The 19,652-nt window shown below is 36.1% G+C and overlaps 3 protein-coding genes and 1 pseudogene across 3 annotated transcripts; 2 read left to right on the forward strand and 2 right to left on the reverse strand.

Moving 5' to 3' along the window:
• Window positions 1-404: 404 nt before the first annotated feature.
• On the reverse strand, window positions 405-6,954 carry LOC130734584 (HIPL1 protein-like). Its single transcript, XM_057587064.1, has 7 exons — window positions 6,444-6,954; window positions 6,143-6,306; window positions 4,289-5,092; window positions 3,875-4,091; window positions 3,304-3,482; window positions 2,136-2,377; window positions 405-880 (listed from the first exon to the last, which is right to left on the reverse strand). The coding sequence occupies exons 1-7, from the start codon at window positions 6,532-6,534 to the stop codon at window positions 478-480; spliced, it is 2,100 nt and encodes a 699-aa protein (XP_057443047.1). The 5' UTR covers window positions 6,535-6,954; the 3' UTR covers window positions 405-477.
• A 1,442-nt stretch (window positions 6,955-8,396) lies between these two features.
• Window positions 8,397-9,663, reverse strand: LOC130734296 (uncharacterized; annotated as a pseudogene).
• A 3,067-nt stretch (window positions 9,664-12,730) lies between these two features.
• On the forward strand, window positions 12,731-15,856 carry LOC130734585 (pentatricopeptide repeat-containing protein At5g59600-like). The gene is made up of 2 exons (XM_057587065.1): window positions 12,731-12,957; window positions 13,251-15,856. Exon 2 carries the CDS (start codon window positions 13,354-13,356, stop codon window positions 14,977-14,979), a length of 1,626 nt encoding a protein of 541 aa, XP_057443048.1. The 5' UTR covers window positions 12,731-12,957; window positions 13,251-13,353; the 3' UTR covers window positions 14,980-15,856.
• A 1,495-nt stretch (window positions 15,857-17,351) lies between these two features.
• On the forward strand, window positions 17,352-17,915 carry LOC130734301 (uncharacterized). Its single transcript, XM_057586654.1, has one exon. It carries the CDS (start codon window positions 17,352-17,354, stop codon window positions 17,913-17,915), a length of 564 nt encoding a protein of 187 aa, XP_057442637.1.
• The last annotated feature ends 1,737 nt before the right edge of the window (window positions 17,916-19,652 follow it).

Below are 19,652 nucleotides of genomic sequence, written 5' to 3' on the forward strand. Positions count from 1 at the left end.
CTGAAAAATACCCCAACTTTTTAGAGGCATATCGTAAGGCACTTTTTTGTTTGACCCATATTAGATTTAGACGCCACCTAAAATGTGAGCAAGAAGCAGATTTAGAATCTCAACACACTCATCCTTTATATGGACCAAAACCTTGTATCTCATTTTTCCGTCTAACTAATAAAATTATATCATGTCTATTGAAAATTCCTTAAAAACATATGAACGAGATGGTTACAAATGTACATCAGTGAGTGGTTATTAATTTTATATGACAAAATTGATAGACAATGAGAAATCATTTTGGGATCAGAATATCTTGGTCTATTTTATTAATTAGGCACCGATGGAGAGAAAGTAAAAGATGAAAAAAAAGGTGAATAAGTGGAAAGATGATAAAAAAAAAGAGAAAAAGATACCAAAAAAAGTAAGGTGATAAAACCCTCCTATCATCTCTTCATAATATACAAAGATCATAGCATAAGCATGCTACATAAAACCCAACAGAAGTAACAAGAAAGATGAAAACTGCAAAAACAAATACCCAGAGTAGTTACTCCAACGGTTAGCATGAGAAGGAGAAGAAGGAGAGGGAGTAGGGCTTGTAGTGGTTGTTGCATTTTCCAGTGAGCAAGCATAATTGCAGCGACTCGGACGAACCACTCGGTAAACACCAGAGCTTGCAAGGATATAAACATCTTTGTTGTTGTCTTCACCAAATGAGAAGATGTAGCCTAAAGCTGAAAGAGAGGTTCCAGGTACAGACTCACATCGTAGAGGAGAATCATGTGCACAGCTAAAGGGAATCTTGCTAGTGCTGAAGTTTCCACTGTTTACTGGGTCTTCTGTGGCTGCCCATATTGCACCAGCATACAGATCTCCAAACAGGTACCTGAATTTCAGTAATTGATCACAATGAGCAAAATAACACCTGTTAATATTTCATTCATGAGACACACACACACACACACATGTATGTATTGTAGATAAAATTTATGAGTCATGCATGCTACTTAGTACAAGACAATTTTGCAAAGGTGCTTGCTACGATACCACAACACTTGTGTGGGTATGATACACGAAAAGGTTGTGGACCAATCACATCCTCCGTATTTAAAAAGAAAAAAATGAAAATATAAATTATTTTTGTTGTGGACCAATCACATCCTTCATGTATGATACATTGTGGGTATCATAGAAACCAAAACTGTAGGGTCTTCGAATTTATCTCCAAACTTATCTCCAATGTTTACAAGGGTTTTCAAATTAATCCATATACATAAATAATAACAGTAGGGTCTTCAGTTTATTTTCCTAGTGTCATATTAGTCCTCTTTAATCCCTGGTTGAGGACTAATTTGGATGATAGAAACCAATTAGATGATTAATGTGACCCATAAAAAATAGATTGAGAATCCTATTTCTATAACTTTAAGTGCATGTTTGGAAACATGGAGAAAAACTAAGGTGAAGCCAAAATCACGGTGTACAGCCACAAAAGCTAAGGGGAGTTGCTTCTATCGACTGTGATTTTCACTCACCATGTATCCAAACATGCAGTGTACGTACTAATTTAACAACACTAGTGGACTGGGCGGGACATAAAGAAGATTATGCCCGCCCAAAATGAACAACAAACGATTGAAGACAGCCATGGCGGGAAGTACGACACAACGAGCTTCTTTGCCCTTCCTTAGATGATGGACCCACAAGCCAGCTGGAAGATTCCTTTGGATTTGTCTTATATGTACAGGGATTTGGGCCCTAATTGTCAGGCCCAAATTTAGGAAAAATCCATGTCATGACTTCACCCTCTATAAAAGGGAAGGTCATCAGCTTGTACAACTTAACTTTTTCAGCATTAATGAGAATATTCCTTTTATGACATTCTTGCTATTTTGAGTGCTCTGCTAGGATTTACTTTCTGCTATTATCTTACGTAAGCTTTCTCTAGTACAGAACAACTAGTAATGTTATGGAAAATTTTAAGAATTCACTCAGACAAATAGAAATCACCCTGAGGAGAAAAATGAAAGTTACAAATTACTTTTCACAATAGGTATAATCCTTAAACTATATAGTCTATTACATTTCCCTGTCAAACTGTACTGTTTTTCTTGCGAAAAAGAAGAAGAAAACTTGTTTACCTGCCATATGTGCAAGGATCAGTGTTAGAGCGATAGAAATAGCCGCCAGTAATCGATGCTGATCCTTCATTCTTGTTTACTTCAGAATGGTTATATCCAAATATAGGGAAAATTGGATTTATGGATGTTAATGAAGTATTGCCTCCAGGTGATTGTGTTGCGTTGAATATATAGGGGCCCTCATAAGCTCGCCAACCATAGTTTCCACCCTTTGTTATGAGATCCACCTCTTCAAAAAGATCCTGCAAATCAATTATGTAACTGAGAATATTCAACTAAACTCTCATGAAGTTAAGATAGTAATTTATTGGAAGCATTAAGAATAATGTGAAATTTGAAGTAGTAATGCTCTCTTAGGGCGTGTTTGAATCAATGTTTTATCAAAATTGATTTTGATAAAGTTTATTACGGTAAAAGTAGGTTGAAAGTGGCGTAATATATCTGGATACATTCATGTGAAAAAAATCTATTTGGTAACATTGTGAAATCTAGCTGTAAACACAATTGGTCATGTCCACTATAGGAGTTAGCTTTTGCAATTTCATCCTAGAATAGATTTTTGATCTAGAATCAATTATAAAAGTAAACATTGAAACACCCAAAAATTGATTTTAACAGTTCGATAATCAATTCTGATGCTCACAAGCAGCATCCAAACGCCTCTTAAACGTGGTTTTTTGTTCCTTTTGAAGCAGAACAGAACCTGCAACTTACCTTGGGATGTTAAAAGCAATATCATTATGCTACAGAAGCATGTCAATGCTTTCAAATGCCCAACAGATTGCAATTACAGTACAGAAAGGTCTATTCATGATAAACCTGTTTACAGTGCTCTGCTAGATTGCTAGGTATGATTTAAAGATATCATGAATCAGGCTGGTGCTTGTTACTTGTGTATATATTTTTACAATGTCAAGAATCAAGACAACCAAGTAATCAAATTTTCAATAGGAGAAAGTTCAATTTTCTCTAATACGAAAATGAGCAACTAACTATATGTTGATTTTATACATTGTTGTATAAATTAAACACCATTAGATCGCTCATCATACAATTCGGACTAAAGCAAAAATCAATTATGGAGAGAAGTTTATGTGAGTAGCTTCTGGGTGTCATGATTGATTTTGACGAAAAATAAGTTGATCCAAACATGCTCGTTATCACAAACCTGTCCGACGTCTCCACAAAAAAAGTAGGAAGATCTTTCTGCATCAAAACTGCAGCGCCAAGGATTTCTTAGTCCCAAGGCCCATATTTCAGGCTGCAGATCTTCATCTTCACTATATGGATTGTCCTGTGGAATGGAGTAGCTACCCCACAGCCCAAGTTTGCTAATTTGTGTTGCACCTGAAAATTCAAGATGGATGGCAATGCCATGAGTTAATACAGAACAATGATGGGGATTGGATTTGACACCCCACTCATTAGTAATGCCACCCCACTTAAAACACTTTTCAGAAACATAATTTCCGAAATAATTAGGAACTTAAAAATCCAAAAATGGGAGGTGTGAAGTCTAGAAGTGGGGGTGGGAAATCTAACCCCCACCAATGATCCATATAGTCGATGTCACTTAGTGGGACAAAGCTTTTGTTTGTTTTTATTTTATTAAAAGTATATATGACGTTATCAACAATGTATTAAAAAATTTGTTCTAATGTAACATTTTACAGATATGATCTAAAAGGAACTTATGTTGGACTTTGATATAAAATTATCAATTAAAAAGTTATACTCACTTGGGATGTTGTCTATATCAAGCCTCATAATCTTTCCAAGCAATGATTTCTTGTTCTGTGCAAAATTGTAAGGATCACCTGGACCTCCTCCATATCCCATCATGAAGTATAAATACCCATCATCAGGTCCAAAGAGTATTTGACCTCCATGTTGAGAGGTAAATGGGAGTCCCATGGTAAAGATTCTTCTAACTTCAGTTGGTTTAGCACTTTCAGCCTGCAAAGAAAACATTCATAACTCAGGTACATTCATTGAATTGAGATTGTTTGGATGCAGATCATAGAGCACTTATCGGATCTTATCTAGTGCTTTTTCTAGTAGAGAAGCTCTAATAAGTGTTCTTTGCTGCGTATCCAAACAGGCTCTTAATGCCATCATTCAATCTACATTTCTATGGTTGCAAAGTTATGTACCAAAGAAGGCTGAGATGCGGTTCCATTAGCAGTATATTCTGCAATAACAGTTTGATACTGGCATGGCTGTGCACCATGATCAGTACCTATCTTTGATGGATCACAATTAACATCCGAGTTACACGCGCATCTTCCGGTACATCCTGACCACTTGGACTTATCACAGTTGAATGAAGCGAAGAACCGGCCATTTTGCGAGAAATTTGGATGAAAGGCCATGCCCATCATTCCAAACTGAGTATCAAAATAGACTTGATCAGTGAGATCAACAAAGGGGCTTGACTCATCAAGCTCAATTGCGCCTCCTGAGCCTTGATCCGGAAGTGTCGCCAGCCAAACCTTCCCCATTTGGTTGGAGAAGAATGCACGGTTCGAGCCATCAGGATGAGCCACCATGCTGAGATAAGATCCGTTGCCAATTTTCTCAAAGCACACGCCACGAGGGGGCGTAACAGGAGCCGTCTCAGTTTTATTCAGTGAAACAAGTTCCCCTTCAAAGCACACTGATGAGTTATCAGATTCTCTACCAAATGCGGTGCAGAAATCAGTTTTCGACTGCCATAGTTCAGTTAATTTGGTGGCATTGGCATGAACAGGTGCTCCTGCCTGGCCTTGTAATGAAGGTGCAAATGGAGAGTTCACTATGGATACAGTTTTACATGTGTCCCATACTTGAGTGCAGAAATCCTCTTCTTTTGCCTTTGACTGAGAAGAATTTGTTGGTATGGTTGAATTGCAAAGCACTGGAACTGACCTGGGTGTGGATTGAACTGTAAATAGCTCCGCTGAAAATGGATCACACCTCTGGAAACAAATGTAGCAAAGAAATGAATCCAGAGCATAAGTTAGTAAGTTACTATGGAAAGAGAAGTGTAACAGTGGTTACTAGCAGAGATGGCATAATCAGAACTCACTAAATTTGGTCACTAACAAAGGACGGAAATTCCTCTACCTATTCAATATTTTGCTTCAGATAGCTTCAAGGAAATTATAGCCATGACAATAAGCTTTCCATGCATGAAAAAAATTGTTTGAAATAAGTTTTGAGTGTTGTGCAGTGCTGTATCCATATATGAGAAGAAAAGATTTTTGAGCCTCAAGCTTACTCATATAATGTTTTATAGGCAATTGTAAGTTGTTAATTGTTAGTAAATTAGTTCCTTCGCCAGGGTTTGAACCCTGACCCTTCACCCTGCAAATCCCTTCATTTCCCTTAGCTCACCAAGTGAACTACCCTTTCCCCCCAAGCTTACTCATATTTTATTAGTCTCTAGTTAATTTTAATGATTAAAAGGAGAGATCAAACTTAGAAATGATTTGTTAGTTTCTATAATGACTAATAGCATGTGGATTAGCTGCTCTTTCATTAAAATCAATTCTGAAATCCAAAAGCTACTCACAAATAGCTTCTTCGGTTCTTCTCATAATTGATTTGGACTTCAGAATAAATTATAGAAGAGTTTCTAAACATGCACTAAAAGCCACCCGTTTGGATACGGATGAAAGAACACTTATTAAAACTTATCTACTAGAAAAACACTAGATAAGCTCCAACAAGTACTCTTTGATCTTCATCCAAAAGAGGTTCTAACTCCTTAGTATACCCGAATTTCAGGGACAAAAAAGAAAAAATAAACATTTCCCTGGATGAGTTTATGGACTGTTTTTGGTTGAAGTAGCAACCTGTTACTTCAATGAGAAGTGTATGCTTTAGATGTGTTATTTTCTCATTTTCATATTTTTTACCTGTATTCAATTGTTTTCATACCGCAATTGAGGAGGCAAAAAAAAGACCATTTTTCTGGGTCCTCTTCTGAATATATGCTTTTTGGGGAAAATAAAGAAGAATCTTACCGCACAAAGTATTGATTTCACAACCGAGGCACAAGCAGAATCAGAAATGTTCCTCATTCGGAATTGCTTCTCTATTTGTGCATCTTCTGTGGAGTTGCAACACGTGCTTCCATTGTAAGGACAAAACCCAGGTGTTGTTGTATTATTCAGTGTAAAGGGTGCTCCTAAACCAAGAAATAAACAACCACAATTAAAATAAAACAAGACAGATTGGGAATTGAGCTTGTTGAGTCCATAAATGTCTAAACAAATTAAACCTTAGTGGATAAATAAAACAAAAAGAAGAGTAGTAGAAACTCACTCGAATCAATGCATAGGGGAAGTGAAATTGAAGATTCCAAAAGCAGAAGCAAGCAACAAATCAAGAACGTGATGGAAATAACACCCTTCATCTCAACAGTTGAAACTGAAAGTCCACTACACAAATATCATCACTGCTTCAGTTCCTTCCCATATATACATCCATCCCAAAACACCATCCAAATCCACAAGCTTCCTTTACTTAGTAGGTTGAATGAATTGGTGAGAAAAAATAAAAAGCAGAATCTTTGTGGAAAAAGATTTCTTGGGTGTTGAACTTTCTGCTTGTTGTGTCTTGACTATCTCTTGTACAGGTTCAGTACCCTTCTCTCAAATTTCAATTTTTCTTTGCTAGAAACCAATCACTCCCTATCTTTCTCCATCATTTTCTTTTTTATATAAATATACTCACAAGTTGTCTTCAATTTCAACCCCTTGTAAAGTCAGCAGCTCTGCCATTAAAAATAAATCCTCTCAACCACCATAGAGCACAAGTCCTTTTTAGTTCCACCCTTTCAAAAAGTCAAATTTTCACGGCTCGAAGAGGACAGAGGCATCAAGTGGTCGACGTTGTCTCCACTTTGTAGTTGACCATCACATCAAATTAATCTCTATTACTAGCTTCTGGACGTCTGAATTAATTCCGAGAAAAAATAAGCTGATTCAAACATACTATTATATTATATTTGATAAAACTAAGTACCTTCAAATCAAGTTGCTCCCCCAGAATATTCTCTTACTTGGCAAGTGAGAAAATTATTAAGATCAGATCAAGAGAGACTGTTAAACTTGATAGCCTCATTGATTGCACGGTGGGTGTGTGGTGTTTTTAAACCAAACCCATGTCCAAAAAAGAAGCAGAAAAGCATATCTCTTTCTATGTTTGAATTCATATTCATTAGCAATAAAGAATGAAGTCCACTTGGCCACTTGGGGTTATCAAATAAAATATCACCACTGACCAAATAATCACCAAAACAAGTGACAAATGCTGAAAAAAGAAAGAGTGAGGCATTTAGCGGTGTACCAATATAGAAGAAACAAACAAAGATATGAAGAGTGGAAGACAGGCAAATTGAATCCAAATTCCAAATGCGGATAAACTGCATATGTCACTGCATGCACATTATTGAGGTCATCATGCATACAACACCATGTTCTTTCTGAGTAACAATAATAATAGACTAATGTTCAGTCAAGGGTGGCCACGTTTAGGAATGGAACATATTATTTTATAATTAGCGAATATTTTTAATTTAATTTATAGGATAATAATAGTAGGAAGCTGGAAAATGAAAATTACTAATTTGTGAGTTGTTTTTAAAAAATAAAACAGCAACTATTTCTAAATATAGCATATATTGTAGAAATAGAAATATCTATATTAGTGTGGGCAGAGTCCCTCAAGCTTTTTGCTATTCTTCTTTAATTCATTAGTTCAGATTAGGTGTTATTCCACGACCATGAGTAATGGTTTGTTGGAAACCATTTTGTTTACCCCTTTACTACCCCACTTTTTCTCTTCCCAACACTCCACATCATCTTCTCTCTTCAATTCAACACTCTCTCAACAATTACCCACTCCAATGATTTTACTTAACTCTCAACACCCTACCCCACCACTCACCACTCACCCTACCCCACCACTTTTTTATTTCACATTTTTATTTAATTTTATATTTTTGATTTTATGATTACATAAAATTACAATTATCGATTTAAATTAAATTAAAACAATAAACACTTAACAATTTAATTTTTTTTAAATATAGACTATAATTTTTTTTTTCTTAACTTAAAATGCAAGACAACAAACTAAGCATACAAGAATTTATTTTATTTTCTTAAAATAAAATGCAAGACAACAAACTAAGCACACAATAACTTAAAATGCAAGACAACAAACTAAGCACACAACACACAAATAACGTAATTAGTACGATACAAATCATCTTCAATCCTGAGACATTCCAAACTTTGTCCAGATGTGCTTCACTAGATCTGCTTGCAGTTCGTGATGAACATTTGAATCACGCAACTCGGATCTAGCACACACATGATTTGCAAAAGCGGGTAACACCTCGGTCGATTATGGTTGTTGTGTACTAGATCCACCTTCCCCAGATTGCTCAAAATCGGTCCAACGTTGAGCATATGAATCTCGTTCATCCTCAACAATCATATTATGTAATATGATGCATGACCTCATAATGATACTCAAATCATCTATGTTCCACAAGCGAGCTGGTTCACGGATGATTTTAAAACGAGCTTGAAGAACTCTAAATGCACGTTCAATGTCCTTCCGACATCCCTCCTGAACTTTTGCAAATAACTTATCGGGTTCACTTTGAGGAAGTCTAATCGTTTTGACGAAAGTTGGATAAGAAGGATAGATAACATCGGCTAGATAGTATGTCATATTATAGGGACGTTGATTCACAAAGAAATTCACAGTTGGAGCCTTTCCCTGTTCCACGTCATCAAACACTGGTGACCGATCTAGAACGTTTATGTCGTTCAACGTTCCAGGACATCCAAAAAAGGCATGCCAGATCCATAGATCATAAGATGCAACTGCTTCAAGAATAACTGTTGTTGTTCCCTTATCCCCTCTAGTAAATTGACCACTCCCAGTGCATGCAGTCAATACTCCCGATCATGCCCGGGAACCCCCGCATGTCACTAACATGTAGTATTCTTTGTAGGTCTTCTTGGGTTGGTGCTCTCAGGTACTGTTGCTCATACAATCGTATGATTCCTTTACAGAATCTACGTAAACACTCCAATGCTGTAGTACCTCCAATTTTGATGTACTCATCGACCGCATCTGCTGCCACACCATATGCTAACATTCGCATTGCTGTGGTACATTTTGCTAAGGGTGATATACCTTGTTTATTGGCTGCATCAACGCGTTTGGTGAAGTAGTTATCACTACTTGAAACGTCATCAACGATTCGAAGGAAAATATGTTTTTGCATCCGGTACCGACGACGAAACATTGCATCGTCATATGTAGGCTCATTGGCAAAGTAGTCGTTAATTAGCCTCTGGTTTGCTGCTGCATGATCTCTACCGAGATATTTTCTACTACGAGGTGCAGTATCTTCTCGAATTTTTCTTCGACGCTCTCTAAATCGGTTGAGTACATAAGCTTCTACAATTTGACTATTTTGAATGTATGCTGCAAGATCAAAAGGATAATCATATGGATCCATTTTTTGTGAAATTTGAAGTAGATTGGAAGAGATTTGGGATATTGGTACATCAATGGATCTATGAGTCCATATATATAAGTACATTGAATGGTGGTTGAGTGTCGGATTTGAAACAATTTATCAACTAGAGTTAAATATCGGAAAAGGACAAGATTCGAATTGAGTGGTACATATTCAAACACAGTTACCCTAAAATTATTAAAGGCAAACACTACTGACTTGACACCACTGACAAATTATTAAAGCAAACACTACAGACTTGACACCACTGGCGGATTTGAAATAAGTTATCAACCAGAGTTAATTATCGGAAAAGGACAAGATTCGAATTGAGTGGTACATATTCAAACACAGTAACTCATACATTAAAGCAAACATTACATACTTGTCACCACTTGAAAATTATTAAAGCAAACATTAAAGCAAACACTACAGACTTCACACCACTGACAAGTTTGACCGAATACAGACAAAGACTCGTTTGAAATTAATTTCCAAATAGCTCTTTGGACAACTGCTCTAACAGCTCTTTCTTACGGTCATTGAGATGCTCTTCCGAAGTTAGCCTTAGATACATACTAATTTTCTTAGCATTAGTCTTCTCTTTCATCAATTCGTTAGTCTCTGCTTGCACCGATGCTATCTTGTCCAATCGTTCAAGCTCTTTCTCCTTGAATTGGATGTAAGAATCCCACTCTTTGTTCACCTCCTCGTAGGCATCTTCTCTAATTTTCTTTTTACTCTTTTTTTTAGCTGCCTCCCTACCCATTGGACGAGGAATTGATCCTATAGAGTTTGAGCCACTTGCATCACTGTCGTGTGATCTCTTAGATCTACTACTTCTCGAGCCAGTATTTCCTCCTACCTGACTACAAAAACGTGGTTGATCACGGAGAGCGCGCCATTCTTCCATCAAAGTAAATTGACCAATCTTCCCACTTGCGAATAATTCCTGCGCTCTTGCGATAACATCATCCTCCGACCAACCGCTTCGTTAATCACGCTTAGCGCTATCATAAGCGCCAATCCATTTACCCAGTCTTGTGTTCATATAATTCCAACGGTTTCGGCAGGCAACCCAATCGCGCGGAGGATCGAATGAGCAATGCTCATTACAATACTCAGCAATATCTCTCCAAAATGTTTCTCCTTTCTGGTTTCTTCCGACAACACTGCTTGTTCCACAATTAATCCACCCACTAATTAGCACTAGATTTTGTGCAGTGTTCCATGCGGGTGAAGGGGCTTTTTTGCTCTTATGAGTGACTTCATTGATTTCATTATCAGCTGACCCGCCACCAAGATTGACTTGTGTTGAAAATTCCAGAAATTTCGGTACATCAACACTCGGAAATTTTTCAGGAACCACTGACATATAACCACTAGACTAGGGTGTTTGAGATGAATATCTCACAGATCCATAAGATGGATGAAAGTTTGGAACAAATGATGACTGGTTAAAATTTTGTATGTTTTGAGGAGGTTGGTTCGAATATTGATTTGGATCTGGATAATAGTTTGGATTTTGAGGACGTTGGTTAGAGAATTGATGTGGGACTTGATAATAGTTTGGATTTTGAGGACGTTGGTTGGAGAATTGATGTGGGACTTGATAATTGGTGAGATTTTGAGGACGTTGGTAAGAAATTTGATTTCGATCTTCATAGTTGTTGGGATTTTGGTTGTAAAATGGGGTGTTTGAAGAATTCTGGGTGTTGAAATGGTGATTGTTGGGATCCATTTCAAAACAAATGCTAATAGATAGATAAATAAGATGGTGAGAGGGATAATAAGATGGTGAAAAACTTGGTTTTTTTTCTGTGTCCAAATCAAACGAACCAAGTCTCTATTTATAGAGAAAAAAAATCATGAATTTTGGTATAATTTTTTTTTCCAGAAATTTTTTTTTTGATGAAATAATTGAGTTCAAAAGATAAGGGTAAAAGAAATCCGGTGAACCAATCAGATCAGGACACGTGTCACCTGCCTCTCTCCAGCTGCGTTTTCTCTCTCCTCCCAGCCGGTTCCACGCCCCTTGTCGGCGCGTGTTGCACAAGCGCCTGAATGGGCCTCTCAAAGAGCGCCACGTGGCGTCCCTCTCTCCTCTCAACAATGTTGAGAATTCTCAACAAACCGGCCATCGCTCTCTCATCTCAACAAACCTCAACAACCATTGGATGCCCTCAACAATCCCCAACACTCCTCAACATCAATCCTCAACATCCATTGCTCATGGTCTTAGGTGGTTTTATTACCCAGATAAGTAGATTTTGTGTGTGTTTGCTTTCTCTCTTTTGCTTCCAGCCTCCACTCTCGTCCCTACAACCTTCCTTCGCGTCACCTCCCTCCTCCAACTTTGGCCACTGCTCCTCCACGGTCCTCTGTGCGTCCGGCTCCTCCTGGTGTTGGTGAGTCCACCAGATCCAGCCTCAACCTCAACCATCTTCCTCCCTCGTGGCCTTCGTTTTCCTTGTTGCTGCCCTTCCTTCGATTTTGACTTGGTTGCACTGCCATCAATACCTGCCTCCATAATTGAAATACCTGAAAAACAACATAAATGTGAGTGGATAACATAATAAAGTAAAAGGAGATGAAAACTATATGTGTACAATAAAGATGATAGTTTTATTGGCAAATGTGCACTGAAAACGGAGAGGAGGTGAAAATTAGCATAAAGCACCACGATACCCATGTATTTTTTTTACGGGAAACACCATCCGAATAATAATTCTAGTTTTTTTTCATTTCCTATAATTAGTCTAGTTTTGACAAAAAATAATTATTTGAAAGATGTAATTTAAAAATAAAAAATGATAATTATATAAATATTAATATTTTAACTTTAATTTAAAAATTATTTTAAAATACACTTTAAATTTTGATGTATATATAGCTAAAAAATTGATATATGAATTATTTTGAAATGTCTATGTGAGGGACAAAATAATAATTATATGTCACACTTATTTTTATTATTCTTACTTTTCTATTCATTATCTTTTTTTTCCCTCTCAATTTAAAAATCATCTCATTCTTCCTTATATCCAAACAGTGTTTATTGGTTTAATTTGACCCCAATCAACCCTAGAAATCAAAGTTCAAAGTTCAAACAAAACCAATTAAATTGGTTCGGTTTTTTTCTCTGTTTGGATTCAACCGGAACCGAACCAAATTCAAATCGGAGATGCGTCCGCACCCTAATCCAAACACAGGGTTGGACACTAGGATGCGGCTCTCTGCTCTCTGACTCACAAATCTCAACGTGATTGATTCTGTTTGCAGCACCTATTACAGGTATGTTACATGTATCCAAATTCAATACCCCTTTAATTTTTGCGTTATTTCTCTGGATACTTTATGAAATAAATTGTAGCTATGCTATGCTTATGCGGATGGATGTTTCAAAATTTGAATAAAAAAATGTAGTTTCGTGTCAAATTTGTTTTCAATTGTTTAGGGTTCATGGTATGCTATGGCTGTTCTGTTCTATATCCTCTACTTGTTCATGGTAGCAGCTCTGGTATATAACTATCTGGCTAGCTACATAGGAAATAAATTTATAAGAATGTTGTAACTTTGCTTTTCAGGCATTATTGGTACCTTTTTCGTTTCCATGTTAAATTGTAGTATACAGTTATCGAGGACTTGAAATTGCGTTGTGCCTGCAAGGCTGAAAAACAGCATCAGAATATGAAACTTTTGCCATTTCCTTCTCAACTGAGATGGTCCCCGTTTGACTTCGCATTGTGCCTGCAAGGCTGCTTGAAAGCAAAAGCCCTGAGACCTGGCATGCAGGTCCATGCCATGTTGCTCACGAGTGGAACGGACATGAACATCTTGTCATTGAGTTCCAAGCTTGTTGGGATGTATGCTAGTTGCGTGGACCTGAAATCGGCAAGGGTTTTGTTTCACAAAATTGAACGCCCTAATGTTTTTGCATTCAATTGGATGGTTTTGGGTTTGGCTTATAACGGGTACTTTGATGAAGCGTTGTCGTACTTTCGCCGGATGCGTGAGATTGGGCACATGGGCAATAAGTTCACCTTTTCCATTGTGCTTAAAGCCTGTGTTGGCTTGATGGATGTTAACAAGGGGAGACAGGTTCACGCAATGGTTTGTGAAATGGGTTTTCAGGATGATGTCTCCATTGCCAATGCTATGATAGATATGTATGGGAAATGTGGAGGTATTTCTGATGCTTGTCGTCTGTTTGATGTAATGCCTAGGAAAGATGTTGCCTCGTGGACATCAATGATTTCTGGGTTTTGTAACATGGGGAAAATTGAGCAAGCACTAGTGCTATTTGAGAGGATGAAGTCGGAAGGATTCGAACCAAATGATTTCACATGGAATGCTATCCTTTCTGCATATGCTCGTTCAAGAGATAGAAGCAAAGCTTTTGCTTTCATCGAGAGAATGCAAACAGAGGGTTTTGTTCCTGATCTGGTTGCATGGAATGCATTGATTTCTGGTTTTGTACAGAGTCATCAAACAATGGAAGCATTTAAGCTGTTTCAGAAGATGTTAGTTTCAAGGATTCATCCTAATCAAGTAACTTTTGCAGCGCTGCTTCCTGCATGTGGATTGACTGGTTCTATTAAATTGGGAAGAGAAATTCATGGATTCATATGCCGGAAGGCATTTGATGTCAATGTTTTCATTGCGAGTGCTCTTATTGATATGTATTCAAAGTGTGGTAGTTTAAAAGATGCTCGAAATGTATTTGACAAGATTCCACGTAAGAATGTTGCATCCTGGAATGCAATGATTGATTGCTATGGGAAGTTTGGCATGGTTGAGCCCTCCATTGAACTGTTTAAAAAGATGCAGGAAGAAGGACTGCAGCCAAATGAAGTTACTTTTACATGCATTCTTTCATCATGCAGCCACAATGGTTTAGTGCAAAAAGGCTTAGAGATCTTCAAATCAATGAAAGAATGTTATGGGATTGAGGCAAGTGCACAGCATTATGCTTGTGTTGTTGACCTCTTATGTCGTTCAGGAAAAACAGTAGAAGCATATGAATTTCTGAAGGCCACGCCAATACAAATCACAGAGTCCATTGCTGGAGCTTTTCTAAATGGGTGCAAACTCCATGGAAGAAGAGATCTGGCTAAAATGATGGCTGAGGAAATTATGAAATTGAAGTTAAAAAGATCAGGTGGCTTTGTTACTCTATCAAATATTTATGCTGCTGATGGTGAGTGGGTAGAGGTTGGGAATGTAAGGAAGGTGATGAAGGAGAGAAGTGTCAGTAAGTGGCCTGGCTTTAGTTGGCTTGAAAAGCCCGGTGAGATTCTTCAAGGGACGAAATAGGAGGAATGGAACCTTATATCCACTGGATTGGATGTTACATTACATGATATGATTGGTGATCTAGTCATCCTCATTTATCTGCAAATATATCACTAAGTCTGACGTCAGTTTGGAGTTTATCCTTTTTGAAGGGCTACTTAACTCATTTTGATTCATCTTCTAGTTCTTTTCTACTTTTTGGATACAGGAATCACTGATGGTTAAGTTTATAGGATGTAAATAAATCTTGATAGATTTTTTTTTATCCCTTCCCATGAGGTCACAATGACTATTCTGAAAATGTACAAGATTTGTTTGATAAACAACTAAAGAAAGCTGTTTGGTGCTCCAGTACTTCAAGCGGGTGAACGGAGTTTCTTATCATGTTTCTTTAGTTGTTAGCACATGGGACGGACACTTCAGACTTAAACAGAGTACAAGAAACTGCATTCAATAGCTTCTCCAATGCTGCTGGGACCATGCTGACCACAACCACCCACGACAGAAGTTGATGTTTGGGTCAATGATGCTATTTGAGGATGAAACAACACAAGTGCATAAGCTGGACTGGATTATTTGGGAAGGCACATGGCTTTTCTTGATCAATTAAATCTTGGATTTTTGGACAGGTTTGACTATTGAATAGGATGGCCATGCTGCTGATAATTCAAACTTCTTCAGCATGCTCCACTTTGTAAATTAACAACTTGCTAAAGTTGATGTCACAAGATAGTATGTTAGTTCTCAGGACCATGCTATTGTCAAGGTCTTTCTGGTTAGTGAATACTTAAGGGCAACATGATACTAGTGGAATGGAAATTAGCTTCGGCTCTGAGTCTATCTTGTCATCTTGAGATGAACTTTATGGCTTCAACTTTAGAAAAATATATTTCATATATGATACTCAGCATGTGAGGATCTATTTTTATTTTCTATTTGTGATTAAAGCATTCCAAAACCCAAGTTTGTTTTATGAATTTTTCCTTTTTGCACCATAAATCACAACATATAAAACTTTTCTGTTCTTGCAGCACCAATCATCAAAATCTGTTTCGGTTCTTGCAGCACCAATCATCTCAAAAACTGCTTATAAAATCTAAACAGATAATGACATAACATAAATGTTGACTTGGGGATCAATATTTTGAGATTATCTGTTGTTTTTTTAAAATACACTTTGTATTTAATTTATTAATTCACTCAATTTAATTTTTGGTCGATACTAAATGTTTTATCTATTCAACTTACTTTGTTTTCCTCTTTAATCATGCCACGATTATTTAAGTACCATGCCTATTGTTTTTACTCTTATTATTTAAAATTAAGATGGACTTTTCCCATTACTTGCTCAAAAGGTTAAGGAACTAATTTCTGTCTGCCTTCATCTATTTGTTTCATTATGAGGCTCTTAAATTTTGCAGTTTTGATCTGCTATATAGCTATATTTTTTTTAAGTATATATTTGGTATCGCTGCCTGCAATGGTTGTGTACTGGCTTTTATTCTTTTTTCTAAATGAGATTCAACTCTATAATCTTATATAAGCTATCCAAAAGTTGTCCCTATCAATCTAATCTTAGTGCCTTTCGTCGCTTATCTACTAGGCACTACTCACCCTATAACTAAAAATTCTTCTTGTGTGAATACAAGATTATATGAAGAGGAAAATAAGCATGCAAATTATAGAGCCCAATTGTTTAAAATTCTGGAAGTTTATGTATAGTTTCCTTTTCAAAAGTGACATTATTTGAAAAACTCTTATAAGAGGTTGCATTCCTGTCCCCTGGCATTCTCTCTGAATTTGTATACACTTGTACATGCAACAGGTTTCTTGTCGCCAAATTTGATAATATACTAGATGTGGGATTAATAGGTAGAGAAAACAGATGGGTATTTTGTTCTAATTTTGGTTCTATATATCCCTTTGTCTTAAATCTATTATCTGTAGTAGGGCGATAATATATTCAAATGCTATTAGGATGAGAGGGACAATAGATTTTGCAACCAACTGTTTGATGAAATGACTTGAGTAGAATTAGTCGTAATGGAGTTTAGAATAGCATTAATTTAGAAAGCACTTCCAAAGAAAACATTTCAATTGGATTCCACGGATTTTATTTTGAAAATTTGTTCTAAACAAGAAAATTCATGAAATATGGTTTGAGTTGCTATAATTAGACTGGTACTTATTGATGTTGTGCGTGTTTGTTTCTCTATTGGATTGGATATGAGTGTGCTTTTTCACAATCCAACAATTTTGATCAGTTGGAAAAACTTTATTGGAAAACCAAATATGTCAGTTGAATGTGCTTTCAACTAGTATGACTGATTTTGCTTGTTTCTAGTATTCTCTGCTGAATGCAGGAATCGTTGTACTCTTGGTGATTTGTGAACATGCAACATCCAAAAATGCTTCTATACAAGGATAACATTCAGGAAACTCATTATGAGGTCCTCAATGTCAAGGAAGACGCGGACTATGAAGAAATTCGTGCCAGTTACAGAACTGCCATCCTCAGTTTCCATCCTGATAAACTATTGAAGTCACCTGAGACATCATCCAGCAATGATCTACCAACTGGAGAGAGATTTCTCAAAGTGCAAAAGGCATGGGAAATTCTAAGCAATTCGAGCTCTCGCTCATCTTATGATAATGAGTTGCAAAGCTTGAGGCATGATTATGATGATGTCTTGGCTGCTGATGTTGCAGAAGATTTGAACTTACAAGATATGATGGCTGAAGATGGTGGTGGAGCATTGGAGCTGTTTCATCAGTGCCGATGTGGCGATTACTTCTCTGTTGACTCTTTGGAATTGCGGAAAATGGGGTATTCCTTGTCAAGTGAAGGAAATAGAATATCTGTAGTCAATCCTGATTCTTCATCAGGATCAGTGATTCTTCCCTGTGGATCTTGTTCATTAAAAGCTCGTCTAGTACTTAGTATGGATGACAATTGAAATTATAGACATCTTTTGTATGAATGATGACAATTGAGATTGTTAACATTTTTCTTCGAAGATAGCAAATTAGTGGCAGCTGCCTATAATTCAAAAATAATCTTGGGACAGAAACCTTAGAGCCGAAATTGGGAATTGGAATGTGGTGATATTAGTTTCTGATGAGCTACTCATTAATATTAGATCATAGTATAACAATATCTTTTTTCCAAGAAAGGTTGAGTTTATTTTTAATGTGAGTCCGGTTGACGATTTATAAGTACCTCTATCATCCACGGAGGGTTCTTGAGGCACATGTTCTAGCTTGTGGTGGTGATCATAACCAAACCCAGTCAAACTTTCACTTAGCAACAAAACAAAAACTTATACTTAATCACTTAAAACAAACAAAATAAAAACTGATACTTTTTTTTTTTTGAAATGAAGAAACTTATACTTTTTTTTTGAGAACTTATACTTAATCACTTAAAAACAAGATGAAACTTTCAAAGTGGTTTAAATCTAATTTGTATTTGAAACTCAAATTCTGTTAAGGATTTATTCGATTTTTTTAGGATTAATTATTAAACTGTTACTTTTTTATTTTTAAATTTGTATTATTCCTCCTCATATAGCTAGCTAAGTTTGTGTTTTCCAATAAGAAAAAAAAAATGTTTGATAAGCTTTTCATCCCTGTGTATTAGGTCAAGTTTTAAAGTGGTCACTTGCCAAAGTAAAACTTGGTTTTAGTCTATAATTTTTGGAAAACTACTCAGTTTTAGTCCCTGCTGGAGGTGGTGGTTCGATGACCTTGGCACATGACTTCATTGATGTTACATGTCACGTGTTTAATGAGGTTGACCTGAAATTTTTTTCATTTATCTTTAAATTTTATTTTTTATACATCGGAAAAATAAATTACATCAGTTTAAGATTAACTTTCCCCTCCCTAACTCACAACTTATATGCCCCTTAGCTTTACCACTTTAGTTATCGTATGAGAGACTTAAATTTCATTTTTCCACATCACTTTATCTCATCAACACCTAAAACTAACCTCAATTTAACTCTGACCTACTCTCTAATTAACATAACTCCACTAATTAACATAAAGCTAAAAACTAAAAAATAACTAAATAAAATATGATATTCTAACTGTAATTATACATGAATATTTTATTTTATTTTCTTTAAATTTCATGAATATTTGTATACCAACTTTATATTTATATTTACTAATAGTGTAAAGTAATTTTTTCTTTTCTTTAGCTCTTGTACCAAAAAAAATAGCGTAAAATATTTTTTTACACCGTCAACCACTTATATTTTAAGAATGTATTGTATCAATTAATTAAATTAAATTAAAATATATAAAATATGAATATAATAATTGATAATATTTTTTATTTTGCTCTCGTAATTTCGAGTCGTGTGTGGTGAAGACAAATGTCTCTCTAATAGTGCGACTTCTAAAAATTAAACTCTAAACCTTGATGTTCAAACTGCCACAACTGATAATCTTGAGATTAATCTCTTACCTCGTACTAAGTGGTAGAAAGTGAACAAGGACTACCCCTAATTTAAATGTAATATTCAAAGACATAAAAAAATCATGTAATTTTTTTAAATGAATAGTCATGTAATTTTGAAGAATGTCTTATGTCTTATTTTAGTTTTTATAAAATATTGGTATGATTTACGAAATGTATGTTTGTTAAATTCCCAATACAATCACGGTTGGAGCCATTAGATACATAG

This window comes from Lotus japonicus, chromosome 1, assembly GCF_012489685.1.
Source record: "Lotus japonicus ecotype B-129 chromosome 1, LjGifu_v1.2".
Classification (NCBI taxonomy): Eukaryota; Viridiplantae; Streptophyta; class Magnoliopsida; order Fabales; family Fabaceae; genus Lotus; species Lotus japonicus.